This window comes from Artibeus jamaicensis, unplaced genomic scaffold (assembly GCF_021234435.1).
Source record: "Artibeus jamaicensis isolate MK-2021 breed Jamaican fruit bat unplaced genomic scaffold, CSHL_Jam_final contig_444, whole genome shotgun sequence".
In the NCBI taxonomy this organism is placed as follows: domain Eukaryota; kingdom Metazoa; phylum Chordata; class Mammalia; order Chiroptera; family Phyllostomidae; genus Artibeus; species Artibeus jamaicensis.
In genome coordinates, this window is record NW_026521831.1 from 1451017 (window position 1) to 1471675 (window position 20659).

Genomic DNA, 20659 nt, shown 5'->3' on the forward strand with positions numbered 1-20659 from the left:
CACTGTCCTCTTTTGGAGTGGCTTACATTTTTCATATGTTGATATTCTTTACTCTTGTGATCAGTGTTAGTACAACCGACAACGGTTGGTGTCAGTTTCCTGCGTGACAGCTCCCACTGCACTCCCTTCTAGGGCGTCTCAAACCTGCGAAAAGCAGGGAGAGGCGGAGAAGGAGCCCGGCCTCCGCTCGGTCGTCTGATCAGTGTTTTGTTCACCCCCCCACCAGGAGGGTTGTTTGGGGGCCTCCTAGATGCCTGTCACCTTAAAAAAGAAAGAAAGAAAGAAAAAGATGATTTATTTATTTATTTTTAGAGAGGGGAAGGGAGAAAGAGAGAAACATCGGTGTGTGGTTGCCATTCCCATGGCCCCCACTGAGGATCTGGCCTGCAACCCAGGCCTGTGCCCTGACTGGCAATCGAACCGGCAACCCTTTGCTTTGCAGCCTGTGCTCAATCCACTGAGCTACACCAGCCAGGGCTAGATGTCTGTCATCTTATTGGGAGGTGTTCCCATGTATCCTGCAGGAAAAATAGTGGTTGAAAGAAACCGTTAACATCATGACAACGTTAGAAGCAGTAACAGTAACTTCCCAGCACAAAGAGTGGTCCCTGAGTAGATTCCCTCTTTTTGTCATTGTTGTTGTCTGTTCTGGGAGCCAAAGCAGTCTGCAGGAGGTGAGGGAGCGGACCGCCTCCTCCGCTCACCCAGGCCCCTGCCTCGACTTTTCCCCTCTGCTGTCTGCCTGTGGAAGGAAGCAGGCCGTTTTCCTGTTCTGCTCCTACCGTCTCACCTTATTTCTCTGGTTCTCCTAAGTGGTCGATTTGGCTTTTGGCAAATCGTTCCTGTCCTGTTGGCCCAGGATACTTCTGTGGGGACCATCCCTCGGTTCACTCCAAACCCTGGCTCCCCAGCCAGGTCTGCTGTGAATGATCCAGGCGGTCACGCTGACGTCCCGCACCAGACCCCTGGCCACCGGTTGCTCTCACAGTCACGTCCCGGCAGCCTGGCAGCTGCTCCCCGGGCCCAGGTGGACTTCCCAGTCACCGTCATGCGTCTTCCTTTGCACCGAGAGCCCTGGGGAAGCCCCCCCGCCCGGCCTGGGCTTTCCACTGTGGGTTTCACATGGGCACACCTGAGCCAGGGCTCGGGCTCCTGCTCTGAGAGCAGCCCCTGCAGTTCTGGGGGGCTGTCTGTGTGGGCAGAGGGTTGGGCAGGCTTGGGGCGGGGGCCTGACGGCAGGTGCATGCGCAGGCTCAGGGAGGTGCGGACAAGGCTTTGGGGTGTGGGTCGGGGGTTCAGGTCAGAACAACTGCCTGCTGGGGCCTCCTTCGCCCCCAGCACCCCCAGCACCCCCAGCATGTGCTCTGGATTGGCCCAAGGGCTCGGCCTCACCAGCTGTGGCTTCTGCTGCGGTGCATGTGGGCCCGAGAGACATGTTCTGATGGGGAAGACAAGGCCGCTTCTCTGCTCTTCCCAGGCTGGGGCGACCATGTGTTGGGCGGATGAGGCTGTGAGCTCATCTGTGCTGGGGGAGGTGGGGGCCCTTGGAGGACCTCAGATGGCCCATGGCAGCAGGGGGCCAGGAGAAGGACAAGGCCTGACGCTCGCCAGTCCTTGTGTGGCCAGAGTCACCCCCAGGGCGCTGCCATACCTGCACAGTCAGCCGGTGGCTTGGAGGGGACACACACACCATGAGGTGGGTCTGTCTGTGACCTGCTGGTTGCCCACCGGAGTCGCTCTGGGACCAACAATAGTGAGGCTGTGAAATGGGTCCTGCGCTTTTTGGTTTCCAGTTGCACATAAGGAAAACGAGGGCGTGCTTGTCCGCGTCGGGCGGTGCCTGTCCTCCCTGCGGCCGACTCTCACCTCGCCTCCAGCCCAGCTCCGCAGGGGCCAGAGGGTGAGGCAGCTCCCTACCGAGCACACCCAGGTGACGAACTCGGTGCGGGTGCTGCAGAGACAGTCCCGGAAAGGGCGGCTTTTGCCGTGGGTGATACTGGAGATGAGTGTCTCACTTTTACTGGAGGGCGGGGCCAGGGAGAAGCTGTGCAGGTGCACACGTCACAAAGCCGGGGCCCTGTTCTGAAGTGTCCCACGTTGGCCAGCCGGTCGATGAGGTTGGGTTGATGTGCGGAGAACTCCGTTTGCTGCCTCTGTCAGTGGGTCTCCTCTCTGGCCGTCGGGTGGGAAGAGGACGCACTCAGCACGGAAAACCACGGAAAACCGAAAACTGAGCGAGCAGGTCCGGCTTGGAGTCAGCCCCGCCCTCTTTATTACGTAATCACTGTGCGCACTAAAGACAGGTCCGGAAGATGCCCCTCTCTGCTTCCTGTCTGCGCTATTTTCCTTTGTGTCTTTCTTCCTCGCGGCTGATGTTTTTATATCTTTGAAAAATTGTCCAGCACAGAAGGTTTGTCTGTTTATTTTTTAACAGCAGCCCCTCAGGAACGCGCGGGCAGGCGCAGGCGGGTTACGCGACGCACCATTAGTGCAGTTGGAGTGGCACCCGGTCCGAACGTTGAGTTGGTGGTGGTCAGGTGAACAGCTTTAAGAGTAGTGAAGCCCTTACCATATCGAAACTTTCCGCTCCTCAACTTCATAAGCCCCTTAAAAAAAAACAAAAACTAGATTCTTTATATTTGTGAGCATTTAATAAACCGCTGTTTCTGCCTCTGCCACGGTGGTGGCCTGAGGGCCTTGAACGTGGGCCTTGGGCACCCAGAGGCGCCATGGCAGGGGCCCCTGCTGGTCCCAGGTGGTGCCCCCTCTGTCCGGGGTCTAGGAGGGACGCGAGTGTGTCTGTGGGGACAGCTTGCGTGGTCCCTGTCTCTGGTTCAGAAGCTGTAGCCTTGCCCAGCATGGAGGCCTGGAACTGCTGATGGGGCCGCCGTTGCCTCGGGGAGTGCCGTCACTGTCCACTCCTGTCTGGCGGCGGGGGCTGCAGGCTGCATTTCTTTCAGCCTCTGGTGTTAGCATAAGGTCAGTTTCCAGAAGATTCATATAATTTTGGTAGAAACAGTTTTTCTCTTCCGGGGACGCTATACTCCCTGTGCAAAAATACAGAGCTCCCCACTGCGCACAGCAGAAGCTCGGATGAGCTTCCGGTAAGAGAGGGCTGCCACGGGAAGGGTTGCCAACCAGGGGCTCTGGGCCATTCGCTCTTTGGCTCCGGAAAGTTTTGTGAGGGACTGAGATGAGAATGGTTTCAGCTGGGGTTCTACTGGCCTCAGAAAGTATGCCAGATTTTTTGGTAAATCCTGGCATAAATTTGTTTTTGAGGTGTTTTCAAGGTCATTATGTTTAGAAATAAGAGTCCCGGTGTACCCGGTCCAGGGCTTCCGTGAGAGTGCCCTGGGTTCCAGCGCTAAGAGTCGGACTCGGGAGTAAGTCCTGGGCTGGACGGGCTCTGGGGCGGCCACTCTTCCCTCCCCGTGTGCGACCCCTTCCTTGAGTAGCAGGTGTGGCTATGACATGTACCACAGGTCAGGTATGCCTGTCGTAAATTAAGTGTTCTTTTTAAGTGCACAGTTCAGTTTTTATTTATTTTTAAAGATTTTATTTATTTTCAGAGAAAAGGGAAGTGAGGGGGAAAGAGAGGGAGGGAAACATCGTTGTGTGAGAGAGACATTGATCAGTTGTCTCTCACGCACCCCAGCCAGGGAACTGGCTTGAAACCCAGGCCTGTGTGAACTCAAGAGTCTTTGGTTCACAGGCCGGCACTCAGTGCACTGAGCCACACCAGCCAGGGCTTATTTTCAGCACCCTCAGAGTTGTGTAGACATCACTACTGTCCAGTTCCAGAGCATTGTACCACCTCTAAAAGGAACTGCGTGCCCACCCCGTGCTCGCCCCATCCCCTGCCTTCTGTCTCCAAGGATTTGCCTGCTCTGGACGTTTCGTGTAAATGGGGTCATACGGTGTGTGGTCTTCTGTGACCGGCTCTTTCACTCGGCATCATGTGTGTGAGGTCCGTGCTGGCAGCACGTAGTGGTCTCTTTTTCTGGCTTAACAACACCCGCCTGAACAGGTAGCCGTGTTTGGCTGCCCCACTCACCAGTGGGCAGACGTCAGAGTCCTCTCTGGTCTCTGGCTGCTGTGGGTGATGCTGCTGTAAGCGTTCTCATGGTTGCGTGTTTTCGTTTCTGCTGGGAGTGGGACTGCTGAGTTGCACGGTAACTCCATGCTCAGCATCGTGGGAAACTGCCTCCGTCATTTTCTGAGCCTCCTCGGAGGGTGAAGGTTCCTGTTTTTCCGGCTCCCAGCCGGCACTTGCTGCTTGTCTGTCTGTCTGTCCTAGCCGTCCTGGTGGGTGGGAAGTGGCGCCTCACTGTGGGTTTGGTCTTCGTCTCCTCGACAGCTCACGGTGCCGACCAGCTTTTCCCGTGTCGTTGGCTTTCTGTACATCGTCCTTGGAGAAGCGCCTGTTCAGATCATTTGCCCATTTTTTCACTGGGTTGTCTTTTCGTTTGTGACTTGTAAGAGCTTTGAATGTATTTTGGATACAAGTCCCCTATGAGATATGTGAATTAGCACGTCTTTCTTCATTCTCCGGCTTATCCCTTCATTTTCTTTGTGGTATCTTGTGAAGCACACACACTTCTGGTTTTGATGAAGTCCAGTTTAAAAAATGTCGTGTTTTTGGTTTCATAATTAAGAGTTCCTTCCCTAACCCAAGGTCACAAATATTTATTATACCTGCATTTTCTTCTAAGAGTTTTATCAGTTTAGCTCTTTTGTGTCTTTGATTCATTCTGAGTAAATTCCCGAGTGTTGTGTGAGTAGGGCCCGAATTGGTTCTGTTGCAGGTGGAGGTCCGGGTGCCCCAGCCCGTTTGTTGAAGAGACCCCTTTCCCCGCTGAGCTGTCTGGGTGGCGTGTACATGCACTTCACCCAGGGAGGCCCCACTGTGTCCTGTGTCTGCTGCTGGAGCTTCGAGGGCCTCCTGCGAGCCCTCAGCGACGCGGGCAGCAGGGCTCCATCCTCGCCGCCGGGTGGTTCCCGTCACTCCAGTCCTGCCGGTGGTTTGGCCTCCTGTTAGTGGACAGTGTGGGCTGTAACTGTTTGTTTGTTTCTGAGGTTTTATTTACTGTCAGGGGGACGCGAGGGAAAAAGAGGGAGAGTAACATCGATGTGCTGTTTCTCTAGGCTGCCTCTCACATGTGTCCAACTGGGGACCTGACCTGCAACTCAGGCAGTTTTTAAAGAGGGAGAGTGGAAGGGAGAGAGGGAAACATTAATGCGTGGTTGCCTCTTGAGTACCCCCTATTGGGAATGCAGCCCTCAACCCAGGCTTGCACCCCAGCCGGGAACCGAACCATCGACCCTTTGGTTCACAGGCTGGCGCACAATCCACCGAGCCACGCCAGCCAGGGGTGTAATTGGGTTTTGACGGTTGTGAATAAAGCTGCTGTGCCCGTTCTTGGATCTTTCTGATGGGCACGGCAGGGTCATTGTACATGTCAGCTTAATAGCCCTAAGCACAAATAGGGGCAGATGCGTGATAAGTACCCTATTAGAAGGGAGTGGAAGGTTGTTTACTTTGGTCACCAGTTTTGAAAGAACTTGAGTGATACAGCTCACCTGTCGCCAAAATGCGCCGGCTCTGCGGGCCGCTGGGGAGGGTCCGTGCTGAGGCCGCGTGCGTCGGGAAGAGGTCGGAAGCGGCTGCGTCTTGCTGTGCAGAAAGGACGCACCGCGAGGTCGATGTCTGCCGTCGGTTAAGCCAAGAGCAACAAGAATAAGTGGGGCTGGTTTTCCTCTGGGTTTTAAAACTGAAGTCAAAAGAAAGTTACCGAATTTAATGAGGTGATGTTAATGAAATTATGTAAGTTTTGAGTGTAAAATTGAAATCTTTTAATGCCATAAGAAACATGAAGAGTCACACGTGTGGGAAATAAAAATGAATAACAAGGGAATAAAAATGCCAAGGGTTTATGTGGACTTGTGTTTTCTCAGTTTGCTTATTTATCAAGAGCGACAGTCGTGTTTCTCTGGCAGGTTCTAGAGACTGTTCTGTGGTGTCCCCGACACGGGTGGGTGTTCAGAAAGCAGCGACGGGGGTAGACTTGGAATCTCACCGAACCCTGGGGGGAAGAGAGAGCGAGGAGTTTAGAGTATAGTCAGTCCTACCTCAATGCTGCTGATAGGTTCCGTGACTTTCGGCAGAACATGTAACAAGACCAGTTTACCACAAGTGAGTTGATATGACGAGAGTTCAGGTCCCCCCGGGATTTCATCAGAGCACTAACGAAACCGTTATTCAAGGACCTGCTGTCTGAAGTCCGGATCTGCCTTCTCGTGACTCCCAAATGCGACCTTGTCACACATGGGGCTAATCGTAACACAGTTGGTGGAAATTATTTGGTTGCTAAAAATCCCCCAGATTAGTGCTCGGATCAGTGTGGCTCAGAGGGTTGGTGGCACCCCACAAATTGAAAGGTTGCCAGTTCGATTCTCAGTCAGGACACATGCCCGGGTTTCAAGTTCTGTCCTCGGTCTGGCGGGTGGAGGAGGCAGCTGATCAATGTCTCTCACATCGATGTTTCTCTCCCTCTCTTCCTCCCTTCCCCTTTCTCTAAAAATAAATAAGTAAAATTACAAAAATCTCCCCAAATTACTGATTCCTTGAATTCGGTTGCTTCCCTTGAATGTGTGCCTTTGCTGACACTTCACATTTCGCTCCTCGTCTGACTCCCCAGTCCCTGCCGAGCTGTGGTTTCCCTGGTGGACACCGTTTTGTCGGGTCCTTTGGCACAGCCGGCTGGGCTCAGACGCGGAGTCAGGGGAGCGGGAAGAGTGAGTCAGGAGCGCCTTCTTGTCCGTCAGTCGCACACAGGCAAGACGGGGCATCCTGGGAGGAAGAGATGTCAGTGGTCCCTTCCTTGTCGCCCACGTCCTTCCTGCCCCGCTGACCACAGCCCAGTTGTGGGTGCGGACGTCGCATGTCTGTGCAGGGCAGGCAGGGGCTGCTTCCTCGATTCCCCATCCTGCCGCAGCCCCACCGCTGAGCTCACTTCCTGTGTCCTCTCGCTGGTGGTGGGCTGGGGTGTCCCGGGCTTAGTGCTGGTCACGCAGGCGCCCCTGTGACTCCGTCTTTAGCAGGGCGGAGCAGGATGCCGTGGGGTGAAGTCGGTAGGTCACCAAGGTTCTGAGATGGCTGGTCGAGATGTGGAAAACCATCTCTAGAGTGGCCGTGACACTGTGTTGCTGAACATAGAAGCCGCTCTCAGTCATCATGGTCGGCCCTCACCACCTCGGTCTGGCGCACCGTGAAGTCTGTGTGTGGTCAACACGTGCACGTAGCTGTGGTGGCTGACTTGGTGCAGCACTGTTGGTGTATAAATGTATTTTCTCCACCAAAATGGAAGTTTTTACTCAAAAGTCAGAAGAGAAAGGCAAGTGAGTAAAGAAAAGCCAGTGAGTAAAATCATCGATTTTTCCCCGGCCTCCACCCCGAAACGGCCCTGAAGAGCCAGCCTGGGTGCTGTGGGAGGAGCCTGATGCAGGCCAGCGGCTGTCGCGGGGCAGCCGAGTTCCGGGGCGTGGCCATGGGCGCAGTGGGTGCACTGACATGCGTTTTAAGGAAACGGCTGTGTTCCGTGGACTGTTCATCGAAGCGTAGGGTCATTTATTTTGTGACTGTACAACTGTGTTTATTGTTAGCATCTAAGTCAGCAAAAGCGACCTTCCTGTTACAACAACCTGTGAGGTCAGTAACACGCCTGTCCATGCCCTTGGCGGGCTAGTTCATGCTTTCGAAGTGAGAACAGGTTTGGAGTGGATTGATCTTACATCCGTTCTGAGACGAGTGGCTTTCACAAAACAAACGTGGTGGAAATGATGTCAGGTGTCTAACCCGGGCATTCTCTGTGAGCAAGGGGGACTCGTCTGTTCTCCCTGTCCCTCCTCCCCTTGTTTTCTGGCTCGGTCTGATCCTCTCCCCCAAAACTGCTTTTGTCCAGCCATGGTGGTCCCCCCAGGGCAATACCCAGGAGTCCGTGCTCCGTCCCCACCACCCACCTCGGGATGGGAACCTGGCTGCCTGTGGCGGAGCAGGCTGCTCTCCCAGGCCCCTGGGGCCACGCTGACCCCCCGGGGGTCGAGTCCAGGCTGTGGCTCTGAGGGCAGCTGTGTGCCCCATGCCCCAGACCCACAGCTTGAGCCCAGCCCTTCTCTGGAGTCCACACACACTGGTCCAGCTGCCCCCCTAGTGCCTGCCCTGGCCCTGGCCCTGTCCCCGGCCCTGTCCCCGTCCCCATCTCCCCCACCTCCTAGAGGAGGCAGGTGGGGGCCAGTGCGCTCCGTGGGTGGTCTCCACCGCACACTGGACCTGCAGGCAGCCCCGTAGGTCCACTGTCACAGCACGGTCGGGGCCTCCCGTTGCCACCGCCCCAGGGCTTCTGTCCAGGCCACTGGCACCCTGTGGCCCATCTGTCCTCCTGCCCCACCACACCCCAGGGTCCCAACCTGTTTTTATCCAAATGATCCATTTTCTACGCAATCGACTGGTTCTGTGTGTATCTTGCTCCTTCTCTGTGTGAGCTCCATCCACTGAAATGTAAGCTCCATCAAGGCAGGGACTTTTGTTGACAAATCTATCCCTACTGCCTAGGATAGTTCTTGGCAGTAGATGCCAAAAGTAGATGCTTAATAAATACTTCATGGGTCCTGATACCTTTAGAACCTGTACCTAAAGCCTCTTGGGTACATACAGATCAGGTAGTAGCCATTGTAGGAGAGACTGCAGCGTTTTTTCTGTCCCCACTTACCCCCGTCCACTCCCCACTCTCCCTCCCGCCCACCCCTCCCCCACAGCAGCCTTTGTGTGCAGGACGGCGGTCTAGCGGGTGTCACCCCCTTCAGAGCCCCTGTGCCAGGAGGTCGGGGGCTGTGGTGGGCTGGTGTTGGCATGGCCTGCTTCCTCGGCCTGACCTGCCCCACACCCCTGGGCGCCCCTCACTCGGCGCCCAGGCTGGACCTTGGGTCTTCAGGCGCGCCGGGCCCCCGTCCCCACACTGTTGCCCCCACCCCTGCCCCGCACAGGGACCTTGGCGTGTGTACCTGCCTCCATCCACCACAGGAGCTTCAGGCTGAGCCCCCACTGGTCTCTGCCTCTGTCCCTCTCCTCTGCGTCCTCCTTCAAAACAAGTCACGTGTCCACCCTTGTGCCCTCACAGGCGCTCTCCTCTCTCTCTGTTCTGACAGCTTCGTTGGGGTAAAGTCTACCCGCGTAGCTCGTTTCTGTAAATTCCTCCCAGTTCTTACCTCGCTCATTTGTGGGCGATACTGTGTCTGTCCCTGTTCTCTGCTACACCAGGAGGACCCTGAGTGGCAGGGAGCAGTGTTGTGGGGGGCCCCTCATGGGGGCTTTCTCAATGAAGGGGACTGAGTCGGGTTTGGATGGCAGGAGTGCCCACCTCTGGTCTTGCCGGAGCAGAATCGGAAACCAGGCCCCTCCCACAGGACTGGACCGGGACCAGGGCAGCACAGAGGGTGCCCACGGGGTGACAGGGCACAGCAGGAGGTGCACATTGCTCCAGCCCTTGGCCAGCTGCGGTCCAGGCGCGGCAGCAGAGGACTGGCCAGCTCACCCTCTCTCTGCGCCTGCAGCCAGGCCCTCTCGCGGCGATGATCCCAAACGTGGAAGTGAAATTCCTCCCGAACCGATGCACTTGGAAGGCCGTGTAGGTCGGTAGAGAAGGGCCCGGAAGACTTACAGGGTCTGAGGGAAAGCATCCGAGAGGTTTCAGAGGCTCTGGGATGGACAGCGTGGGAAGGAGCAGGATGTGGTGGTCCCAGCGGCGGGCCGACCGTCCACTGCCCCGTGGAGGACGCGCACCAGCCACTGCGCTGGGGTGGGCTTTCTGAGTTACAGCGTGGAGTGTGGTGTTGGAGGGGAGCAGGACCTGACGTGCTTTCCCCTTGTGTCTGTCTTGCCAGGTGTGGTCCCCAGAGCAAGGAGGTGGCTTAGATGGCCTCCCAAGGGAGGACTGCCGACAGGCCTTCCGGCTTTTTGAGCCCGGGGCGGCGTCCTGTTTTTCCTGGCTGTATCACCTGAGGCTGCCGAAAGCCTAGTCTGCACACCTGGCCAGTCCCCAGAAACCCGCCCCCAGTGCCCTTGAAAAGACTCAGCCCTTAGACGTGGCCTCTGCCTTGGGGTCAGGGAGCTGCTGTGGTTTTCTCACAAAGTGGCCGGAGCCCCGCGCGGACTGCTGGGGCTGCCACTGCAGCCTCTCCACCGCTGTGCTGGTTTCGGGAGCAGGCGCAGGGGAAGCGACCTGCGTCGGTGCACCAGGGCCCGGTGCTCTGTGCGGACCACGCCTTGTTGCCTGCCTCATTAAAGTGGGGTCAAACAAACAAAACAAGAGAACTAAGACTGTCCTGCTGAAAATCCCACTTACTACAGGAGAAAGGATGAATCTTCTTAGAGGTTTTCCCCCGCTTCCCCGGAAGCAGTGGGGTGGCCTGTCTGCCAGGCCCTTGGAAGTGCATACTGGGGGCTCAGACGGGGGCGGGAAGGTCTGGCTGGTGGGCACCCGTCCGTCTCTGCCCGAGGCAGAGGTTTCACTTCAGTGGACCTTCCTGTTTTACATCAACAAGGAAATTCTGAGACTGGATGTCACAGAAGAAAAGCGGCCACGCGTCTCGAAACGTGGTCGCCGGGAGGACCAGGCGCCCTTTCGTTCCTTCCACAGGCCCCGCCGCTCTCTGGTGCGCGATGGCTGGTGGCTGTGTGGGCCTCGGGACACGTCTGTTCACTTGTTAAACATGACCTGTAAGTGATGTTCAAGTGACAGGATGCAGAGCAGCCCCAGTGAGAATGGCAGTAGGACTGTGGGTGAGAACGGACCCCGTGCTGGGCCCGGGGCCGCCTGTGCCGTGGGCACCTTCTAACCTGTCGCTCCCGCAGCTTCTTGGATAAGCCTGTTGTTCCTGGCGAGCAGGTGGGGAACCGGCCTCGGGGGCCTGCTGGGCGGCACAGTGACCTGTGGTGTTTGGGTTGCACGCAGGCCCTGCCTGCTGCCCGGGAGGGAAGGGCACGGTGGTCTGGGGAGCGTAACCCTCCCCCCACTCAGTGGCCTGCACTCATTGCACCGTGACTGTCCTCCTCCCTCAATTCAGAACTGCACACGTGGGGGTTTCTAGTGACTTGGGGAAGCGGCCCAGACACGCCTGCTCCTTGTGGCAGGCTGCAGCACCTGCCACATTTTCTGTCTGCGACCTCACTGCCTTCCTGGGACTTGCACATAGGACTGCGCGGGCTCCGCCCCTCGTATCCTCCTTTTTAAAAAAACTTAAACGTATTTGTGTTCACATCAGCAGGGAGCTCACTTTAGAAAAGAGGTGTGTGTTGCGAAGGTCACTCATGTGGCTCAGGCTCTGTGCTCCGACAGAGGAATCCCAGAGGCCATGCCATTCGGAGACTTGTGGCCTGGAGCTTCGGGCGGGGCACGCCATCCCGTCCTTGGGCAGGAAGACACACACTTCTGGGTGGCTATGGGGTGTTATTTCAGTGATTACAAAGCAAGTGGACCAAATGGGAAGGCGTTGAGGTCAGTCACTGCGCTACAAAGAAGCAACAAAGATGAAGGAACGTGCGGATGACCGGTCAGGCCCCAAACCAGGGTGGAGCCAGGTTAGCGGGTGGGAGGGGCCTTCCTGTGACCGCAGCCTGTTGGAATGAGGTCCTGCCTGGTGCGGTCTCACCCCTCCCACCCCGCGGCCTCTCAGCTTCCCCCGACTCAGACCCAGCCTCGGCTCCCACGTCAGAGGCTGGTGAAGGGCTTCCCTTCCAGGCCTCCCGAGGCTTAAGTTACACTCAGCGAAAGGGTGATGTTTGTTCACTCCTTTTTTTAATTGTTATTTTGTAAGGATTTTATATATTTATTTTTATAGGTGAAGGGAGGGGAAAAGAGAGATAAAGAAACACAGGCCACCTCTCGCATGCACCCTGACTGTGGCCCAACCTGCAGCTCAGGCCTGTGCGCTCACCGGGGCTCGAACCGATGACCTTGGAGTTTGCGGGAGGGATGATGCTGAGCCGTCTGAGCCACAGCGGTCAGGGCCGTTTGGTCACTGTGTGCGGTGCGGCGCGGTTCAGCCTGTGTTGGAAGAGCTCGCATCTGGGGCACTGCCTGTGGAGGTCCCGGGCTTCCTGGAAGACTCCGCATTCTCCGACGGGGGTCCTAGACGACAGGCGTGTGCGCCGGGTGCTCTGTGAAGGACCGTGACCCGTCGTGGAACGGGAGAGCTCAGCGGTAAAGTGAACAGCCATTTAGGGCAACTTAGGCACACTTTCAACAACTAGGGCGTGTGTTGGTCTCCTGTAGGTGTGGCAGCTGTCCCAGCCCCGAGAGCTGCAAACCATGGCGGCCGCCGGCGCTCGTGGGAAAGGGGCGGCCTTCCCGGCCCACGCTGGACCCGAGCCTGGCTCTCAGCGCTCGCCCTTTTCCCAGTTCTCATGGGTGCCAGACCGTGCTGCCCAGCGGGTGTCGACCTTGTGCCTTTTCTACTTGATCGTTCTGTCGGGGGCCACAGTCTCTGGTCCTTGGGGTGCTACCCTGGCCCTTCCTCCTCATACAGGAAGTCAGATACGTGGCCTGCGGGCGTGTGCCTGGCCGCTGGCCTCCGGCCCCCTGCATCCTATGGGCGCCTCAGAGCTGCCGCTGACTGCGTCCCACCAGTCACGGGGCCGTGCTGCGGGCAGCAGCCGGTCTCCAGTCTCCGTCCTGCCATCTCGTGACGGGGCCGAGGTGGTCTTCCTGGGAGTGGAGACTGTGCTGTGGGGCAGCACCGTCTGTGCCCGCGGGACGGAGGTCTGCCCTGCACCCCGGCTGCTCCGAGCAGCGCTCGGCCTTCGGGGCGCCTGTTTCCTCCTTAGTTCTGGGGGGGCAGGGCCAGGCTGTGGAGGAAGGAGAAGACCGGGAGAAGTTTCTCCTGATGGAAGTTTAGCTGTCTAGCATTAGAGCTTTTTTCAGTCTTGTTTTGGTGCAAAATATCCCAAGTTCTTAGAAATACGAAGTTACCTTAGGAAAAACGAAAGCCTCCTTGTAAGAAGGTTGCCTCTCCGGTCGGCTGTGTTCTCCGGGACGCATCCCGGGGGTGGGCACGGCTGCCCTGGGCTCTGTCCTGCAGGGGGGGTGGGGTGAGCAGGCCCAGTCTGGGCCCTCTGCTGGAGACCTGCAGGCCGCCAGCCCAGTGAGAGGGCCCCTGCCAGGGACCCTAGGGTGAGGAGGAGCCAGGGCCAGGGGGGTCCCCGGCTTAGGAAGACCTGGTAGAGCGAGGGCTCCTGCCAGGGTGGGGGTGAGGGGGCACGGGGTAAAGGGTGAGGGGGTGCAGCTCGAACACGGACTGAGCTTGGTGGGAGTGTGGGTTCTGCCCCAGCGCCGTGGGAAGCCAGTGAGCATTCGAAGGGCAAGATCGGCAGGAGAGTGGGGTGCAGGAGCATGGTGGCGATGGGGGTCCATGTCAGGCAGGGGCCAGGGTGTTGGCCCTGGACTGACTGGCAGTCAGGTGGTGCCCAACAGGGTGGCATCACAGGGCACGGGGGGTATCAAGTCCTCGCACAGGACCCGAGCCTCCCGGGCTGCCGGAGGTGCCGACTGGGCCCTTCCCATGGTGGCTGATGAGTGGGGAGGAGGGACTCTGTGGGCTGCTCCCCAACCCCAGGGTCACAGTCCCCGAGAGTCAGTGGCCTTTAAAGTGAGCCCCGTGGTGCGGCGGTGGTTGTGGTTGTGTGCGGTGTCCAGGCAGTTTGGGTGGTGTGACCGGTGGGGTGGCCCCCCCCAGCGTCTGTAAATCCTTAGGTGCTGCTGCCCTGAGTTGGGCTCTGAGCATCCCAAGCTCTGGGGGGAGTGGGAGCCTGAGAAGGGAGGGGGGACAGCAGCCCCCCCCGCCCGGCTCAGCTGTGCTACTTTTTGGAAATAGGAAACAGCAGTAGGCTCTCTTGACGCCCAGCTCTGTGGCAGCGACTGCCAAGTGTCCTGTGCCTGCCTGTCGCTCCCTGAGGGTCCCTCTGCGTTGGGTCTTGCCTTCTTGGGGACCCGGCACCCAGGCAGGCACCAGTGCCCCTTACAGGCGACTCGACCTCCAGGGCTGCCCTGGGAGTGGCCGCTCCGTCTCCTCTCCAGGCCGCGGTGGCCCTTCCCCAGGCCTTCTTGTCTCCTGGCGGGGAGGGCGCAGCGCGCTCCCACACTGGCTCTCCGCGCCTGTTTTCTGCGTCGCAATAGGCGGTCTTTAAAAAACGTCCACACTGTCTGCAACAGTTCACGAGCTTGCAGAAAAGCTGCTGACGACGGTAGGAAGACCTCCTCCCCCAGCCGAGAGTGAGGTGCCTGCACCACGCCCGTCACCCTCGTCTGTGGCCACCAGAATCGGGTTCAACGCTGGCATGTTGCTGCCTTCTCTTCCTCAAACAGCACTGAAGTGTCCCTGGCCCTCTGATACCCTCCTCTCTAGGGGAGGGACCTGGTACAGAGCCACACTGCCTCATCCCTGTAGTTCCTGTCAGCGTGAGCCAGTCCGTCCTCCACCCTGGGTTTGGGTGACCTTGAAACTGAAGCAGGTGAGCCTTGCAGGCTGGATATCTCCCTTCTTCAGCTCAGGTTTGCCTCCTGCCTCCTCATGGTAAAGTTCAGGTGGTGTGACTTCGGCAGGAAAAGCACAGCAGTGACACTGTCCTCTCAGTGTCCTGTCAGGTGGCACACAGTTTTCCTTTGTCACACAGCATGACGGTCCACCGGGACCACTTGATTCTTAGCCACGTCTGCCAGGCCTCACTGTGTGGCCACCGACTCCCTGTGTGGTCTGGAGCATTTGTGGGGTGCACTTTGGAGCTGCGTAACTGTCCCATTTCTCGTCAGGGTTTAAATTTGTATAAACCTCACCGTGGACTCCTGGTTTCCTGTTTGGCTTAACGGGCTCTGACCTGGGGCTGCCAGTGTTGACTGGGGCTCACCCTCGTTTCCCGGGCACTTTCACCTTGTGCTTTCCCCACCCCGCTCTGGGACCCGTTCCTCGGCTGCGGGACGGGGTTTCGGGACCACCACCTGACCCTGGCTGTGCTTGGTATCGGGCCGGCGCTGCACTGTCTGAGCTTCCTCACGCTCCCACGTGTCGCTCACTGAGGGCTCCCGCCGGTGCCTGCAGTGCCGGCCCCGAGCTTCTGTGCTCCTCCCTGACGGCGAGGGGCTTGGCCTCCAGGTTCCGGAGCCTGGTTACTTACCTGATTGGCCCCCCACGAGCGTGGGACAGGCCCCCTCCCCACTCTCACCCTGTGCCCTGGCACGCATGTCCTCCTCACCACCCCCCACCCCCACAGGCTCTGACCCCTCCTGTCAGTGCCCTGTGGGGTCTGCACTGTGAGTGGTGTTCTGAGCTGGTTTTAGCCGATCGGTCACGATAATTTTTACACGACAGTGCAGGGCTTCCACCGTGTCCTTAGGACCGTTCGAAAACGGGCGCCATGTTCTAGAAGAAGCCATCTTCTGGATCGTGCCCGGCACCCTTGTTTGTAAAGGTCAGCGTTTGTTCTCATGACCGATGTTCTGTGCCCGACGCTCTCAGCACCCTCATCAGGCTTCCCCTCGGGCTTGTCTTTCCCCCGCTCAGCATCCCAGCCCTGGTACTTCCGTGTCTGTCCTCTTGGGGACACTGTCACTGGTCTTGTGCGGGAAGTGTGCGGGCAGCGAAATACTGTCAAGAGAGTGGGAGGGACCCCTGACAGGGAAGGCCTGGAGTTGTTGGATAAGCGCTGGGGGGAGAAGGGAGGGGAGGGAGGGGCCCGAGGGCTTCAGCCTTGGAACTCGAGCTCCTCCCTGCCTTGGCTGTCACTGTTGATGGGTCCCCGAGGTGGGTGGGAGGGCCCTGTTGCCCATTTTATGGATGAAGAAATTTTGTCACAAAGGATCAAGTGACTTTCTAGCTGGGATGGCCACCAAGTGGTATCCTCAGGACTTGACCCTCCTGACAGCCTGAGCCAGGGCTCTCCCCTGGGTCCCTGCGGGCATGGCCATCCGCTGTCCAGGGGGGCAGGAGTCAACTGACCACTTAAATACACAGAGACGCTAAACTGGAATCAAAAGTAAACACACCCCACTCCAGAGTCCTCCAAACAACAGATGGGTAATGGGCTCACTAAGCCATTTAGCAAAATGAAAAAAGGATTGAATACCAGATCTGTAAAGAGTTGATAACTTTCTAAATAAGCTTTACTAATAAAATGACAAAGGAAAAATGAATTGATTCCGTCTTACTGAAAGTGGCACTTTATGTGAGCTACATGCACCATAATGAAGGTGAAAAGCAGGCCGGGAGGGGGGGTGCTCCCAGCTCTTAGGTCTGAGTGGGCTGGAGCAAAGCACTCCCGCTCGTCCTGTTCACAGAGGAGACGCAGTCAGTGGCCAGGGGTCCCAACTGGACAGTCCACACCATAGGGCGCCCAGCCAGCAGGGAGAGGGCCTGGCCTTTCAGGGAGCTGCCCCTTCACAGGACGGGGCATGTCGTGGGTGGACTCAGGAGACCCAGTTTGGGGGGCAGGTTAGAGACCGCAGAAACGCCAGTGCCCCCGAGGGCTCTGGGATGCCAACCTAAAAATGGTTTTAAAGCGGTAAAGTGCTGAGTGCCTGGAAGTGTTCATTGCGCATTTCCTCACAAGAAGAAAGGAACAATTTTGAAAATTAAACATTGAGCTGGCACGCGCAGCAGATGCCTGATTTTCAGATTGTTGGTGTGCAAACTCAGTGAAATGTTGTGCATCTGTCGAGACGATAATTGAGGAGGATGGAAATGTGAGAAGAAGTCGAACGGAAGTGGAATACAGGTTACGTAAACGCTGAGTGTGTCGGGGGGGGGGGCGTGGATGTGGCTCAGTTGCCGGGGGGATGTTTTCTTGTTTCATGAACGTTGGTGTTCAGTTTGTACGTTTGAAACTGGCCCGCCAGCTGTGTGTGTCCTGGAGTTTTGTAGCAGTGTGCAGACTTGTGTTGGACCCCTGCCAGAGTGTCCCCCGGTGGTGGTGCGCTCACGGCCCCTGGACGTGGCTTCCCTTCTGAGGGCTCCCCCTGGTGGTGAGGCAGAACTCAGCAGATGAGTGGGACTGCTTTCTTCATGGTGGGGAGCGCAAGGTGCCTTTCAGTTCCCCCAGGAGAAGCTCTGAGAGGCTGTGTGTGGTCTTTACTGGCTGTTAGTAATATTTGAAACAAAGAAAGATGTATCACAGATGACCTTAAGTTCTGGTTCAAGGACTTTCTTTACCCTGGGTTAGGAAAAAAGTTCCGGGGGTGTGTGTCTTGCTTCCTAACCTCTGTGCCGGAGGGGCTTTCCAGTGAGGGGCAGTAGCTTCCTGTGGGCGGGCACCAAGAACCTTCTGGGGCCCTGACTGCCGTCACCATGGCCAGTGAGCTGTGCGAGTCCCACCTCAGTGATGTGGGCAGCTCCTTAAGGAGAAGCAGTGTAGAATTAGGTGACCGCTGTGTAGTCACTTAGAAGCTCGGGAAGTGTCCGATGGCAGGGCTGCTTTTGGAGGTAATGCAGGCGTCCATGTAGGGAGTAACATGGAAGGGGCCCTCTGGGCACCCTGCCGGGTCCCCCCAGTGGGCGTGGTGACAGATGTGAAGAAGACCTGCAGAGGAAAAACAAGAGCTGGCACAGCACACATGGGTCCAGACCTGCAGGCGGAAACGAGGACAGATGCACGGGGTGCAGTGACCAGCGGCGGCCAGACCGAGGGTGGGGTGGGTGACGGTCTGGAGAACACGGTGTGGCTCCCTGGCTCTTCCACTTGCTCCGTAGTCCTGGAAGGAAACGGCACAACCCCTGGAGGGGTTTCCCGGAGCTGCGGTAGCAGACGTGCAACCCCCGGGGCTCGAAGGACAGGTTTTTCTGTCCCGGTGCATGAGGCCAGCGTCCAAAGATGAGGAGTGAGCCGGCCGTGCTCCCCCTGAACGGGGAGGAAGCCTTCCCTGTCTCCTGCAGCTGCTGAGGCAGCAGCGCGGGGCACCAGAGGTGACCGTCCACCCACTTTTCGAGTTCTTCTAGCTGGGCCAGTGGTCAGATCCACAGGAGACAGGAGGAAGGCCCAGGACGAACTCCGGGGCCCACGTCTGCGTCGGTGCCGGGAGCCCGAGGCTCAGAGCGACAGCAGGCCGTGGAAGCTCACGTGCTGCTCTGGCCTCAGGAGAGGGAGGCAGGGCTGGGTGCCTGAGGGGAAGCAGGTGACTCGAAAGGAGAGTGGGCAGAGCAGACTGGCGGGCGCATCCCAGCTGGGCCGGCAGGCTCTGCCGGGTCTCTCCAGTCCGCCCACCTCGCTCAGGCTGGGACGCTAGGGTGACGCCCCTCTCCCTTATGCAGGTTTTTCTGCCTGACTCTCTGAGGCAGCACACAGGAGGGCCAAGGGGTCTTCCCGCGCCTTTTGTTCCTCAATAACCAGCTTCAAATCTGTGTCTCAAAAGGCAAAACTTTAGCCCCTGGGCCACTCCGATCCCTGCGTCTGTCTTCCCATGGCCCTTCCCCCTGCTGGGTCCCCATTCCCTCTTTGTGTGGGGCCGGTGTTCATGCTGGATTTAGGGCTCTGTCCCTCCCTGTTATGTCCCCGTGTCGGTGTGGGAACATCAGCCAAGACCCCACTTCCAAATAAGTCACGTTCACAGCTTCTGGGTGGACATGATTTGCTGTCCAAGAAGTTTGGCTCTGTCTTTTCTTCTCCTTAGAATAAGGGTAATAACCAGACTTAATGTGGAAGAGTGGCCGTGTGGACATGCAAACGCAGTGTGAGTGGGGTTGCTGTGAGCACAGGGTCCCTTACGGTTCCCCAGGGCGCCCCCAGCTGTGCCACCGGGTCAGGTGAGCTCAGCGCTCACTCCCCTGGCGAGCTGGCGGTCACAGCTGCTGCAGGGCGGACGGGGGCTCAGGTGGCGGTTGGTATGTGAGTCCTCCCGTGGTCCTCAGTCGGGACTTTGCGGTGACAGCATTTGTGATGGGGCGGGGGCGGCGCGTAGGCGCTGGTGGCGCTCACCCACCTTCACCTCGAGTGCGAGCTCACTCTGCGGGACTTGTGGATAGCACACGGTTTTTAAAGGATTTACTTTTAAAGGAAGCGTTTTTTTATAAAGAGTATAACTTACTGGAATACCTCAATCAATTAAGTTTTCACACAGCGTCAGCTTATTAAAGTGTTAATTTTGTCTCTTTAAACTTCTAGCCAAACCGTTCACACAGCTGGTGAAGGAGATGCAGCTTCGCCGAGAAGACTTCGAAATAATTAAGGTGATCGGAAGAGGCGCGTTCGGCGAGGTGAGACGAGCGTCGCTCCGTCCTTCCCTTGGCCTGGCCTGCGTCGCCAGAACCACGCCCGACATTCTTAGGGCCCTCCCGTCGACCGGGGGTGCGGCAAGTGGCGGCAGCATTTGGAGGGTGCTTGGACACAGTCAGGGAGGCCCGGGGAGAGGAAAATAAAACGGAGGCTGTGCCTGCTGAATTATCCCAAATATCCTTCAGGCTAAAGAGGTTCTTACGGACAAGTTTTTTTGAAAAGATTTTATTTATTTATCTTCAGAGGGGAAGGGAAAAAGAGAGGGAGAGAAATATCAATGTGTGGTTGCTTCTCATGCATCCCCTGCTAGGAACTGGCCTGCAACCCAGGCATGTGCCCTGACTGGGAATCGAACCTTGGTTGTTTGGTTCACAGGCCCACGCTCAATCCACTGAGCTACAGCAGCCAGGTGGACAAGTTTTTTTGTTTGTTTGTTTGTTTTGTTTTTTAAGATTTTATTCATTTACCTTTAGAGGGGAGGGGAAGGAAAGAGGGAGAGAAACATCAATGTATGGTTGCCTCTTGTGTGTCCTTCACTGGGAACTGTCTCACAACCCAGGCATGTGCCCTGACTTGGGACTTGAACTGGTGATCCTCTGGTTCACAGGCCCGCACTCAGTCCACTGAGCTACACCAGCCAGGGCTGTTTTTAAAAACCCATTTGTTAATTAAAAGTTCTCTTTAAGATACACAGAGGGTATAATCACGGTGGTTCTCATTATCTGTGGCAGCTGCCAGGAGTCGTGCCCGCTCGGAGTGCACCTTCCCAGGTCAGAAGCAGGCGGCCTGCCAGGGTGCACGCGGTGTGGGCACACGTCCTCACCCCAGGCGCCGCTGGCGGTGGCCCTTGCGCAGGGCGCTCTCCTTCCAGTTTCTGTTGTCATGTTAACACTAAAGTTCGGTTACACATGACTCGCCAGATCTGCGGGGACGTTCTGAATTACGGTAGATGCTCACACCTGTGCAACCAGCGCCCCGATGGAAGTGGTGCCTTCTGCCCCCTGGAAAGTCCCCTCCTCCCATTGGCCCCATCAGCCACTAGGCAACTTGGTCTGAAGGAAGAAGCCTCAGCTCTCTGAGGAAGGTGTGGCTTTGTCGTGGCTTAGTGAGAAGAAAGAGAAAGCCTGTTGGGATCGCAGCTGAGTCGGGTCAGGGCACACTGAGGCCGGCAGCACCCTGGCCCCAGGCACTGTGCCAGGCTCTGGGTCTGGCTGTCACAGCACCCAGGCTGCAGTGTTCAGGGGCCATGGGGAGGCGCCTTCTGGAGGAGAGGGGGCCCCTGCTGTGCCTGGTGGTGGGCAGTCTCTTTCCCTGCTCCCCTCTTCCGGAGCGCCAGTGCAAGACTCGGCT

At 57.5% G+C, this 20659-nt stretch overlaps 1 protein-coding gene across 2 annotated transcripts in view; it reads left to right on the plus strand.

The window, feature by feature from the left end:
- CDC42BPB (CDC42 binding protein kinase beta) overlaps window positions 1–20659 on the plus strand; it is an 81817-nt gene that overhangs the window by 14885 nt on the left and 46273 nt on the right. For both annotated transcript variants that reach the window (XM_053665959.1, XM_053665958.1), the window contains exon 2: window positions 19199–19290. In XM_053665959.1, coding sequence (XP_053521934.1) covers window positions 19199–19290 — 92 coding nt within the window. The remainder of the gene's footprint in view (window positions 1–19198; window positions 19291–20659) is intronic.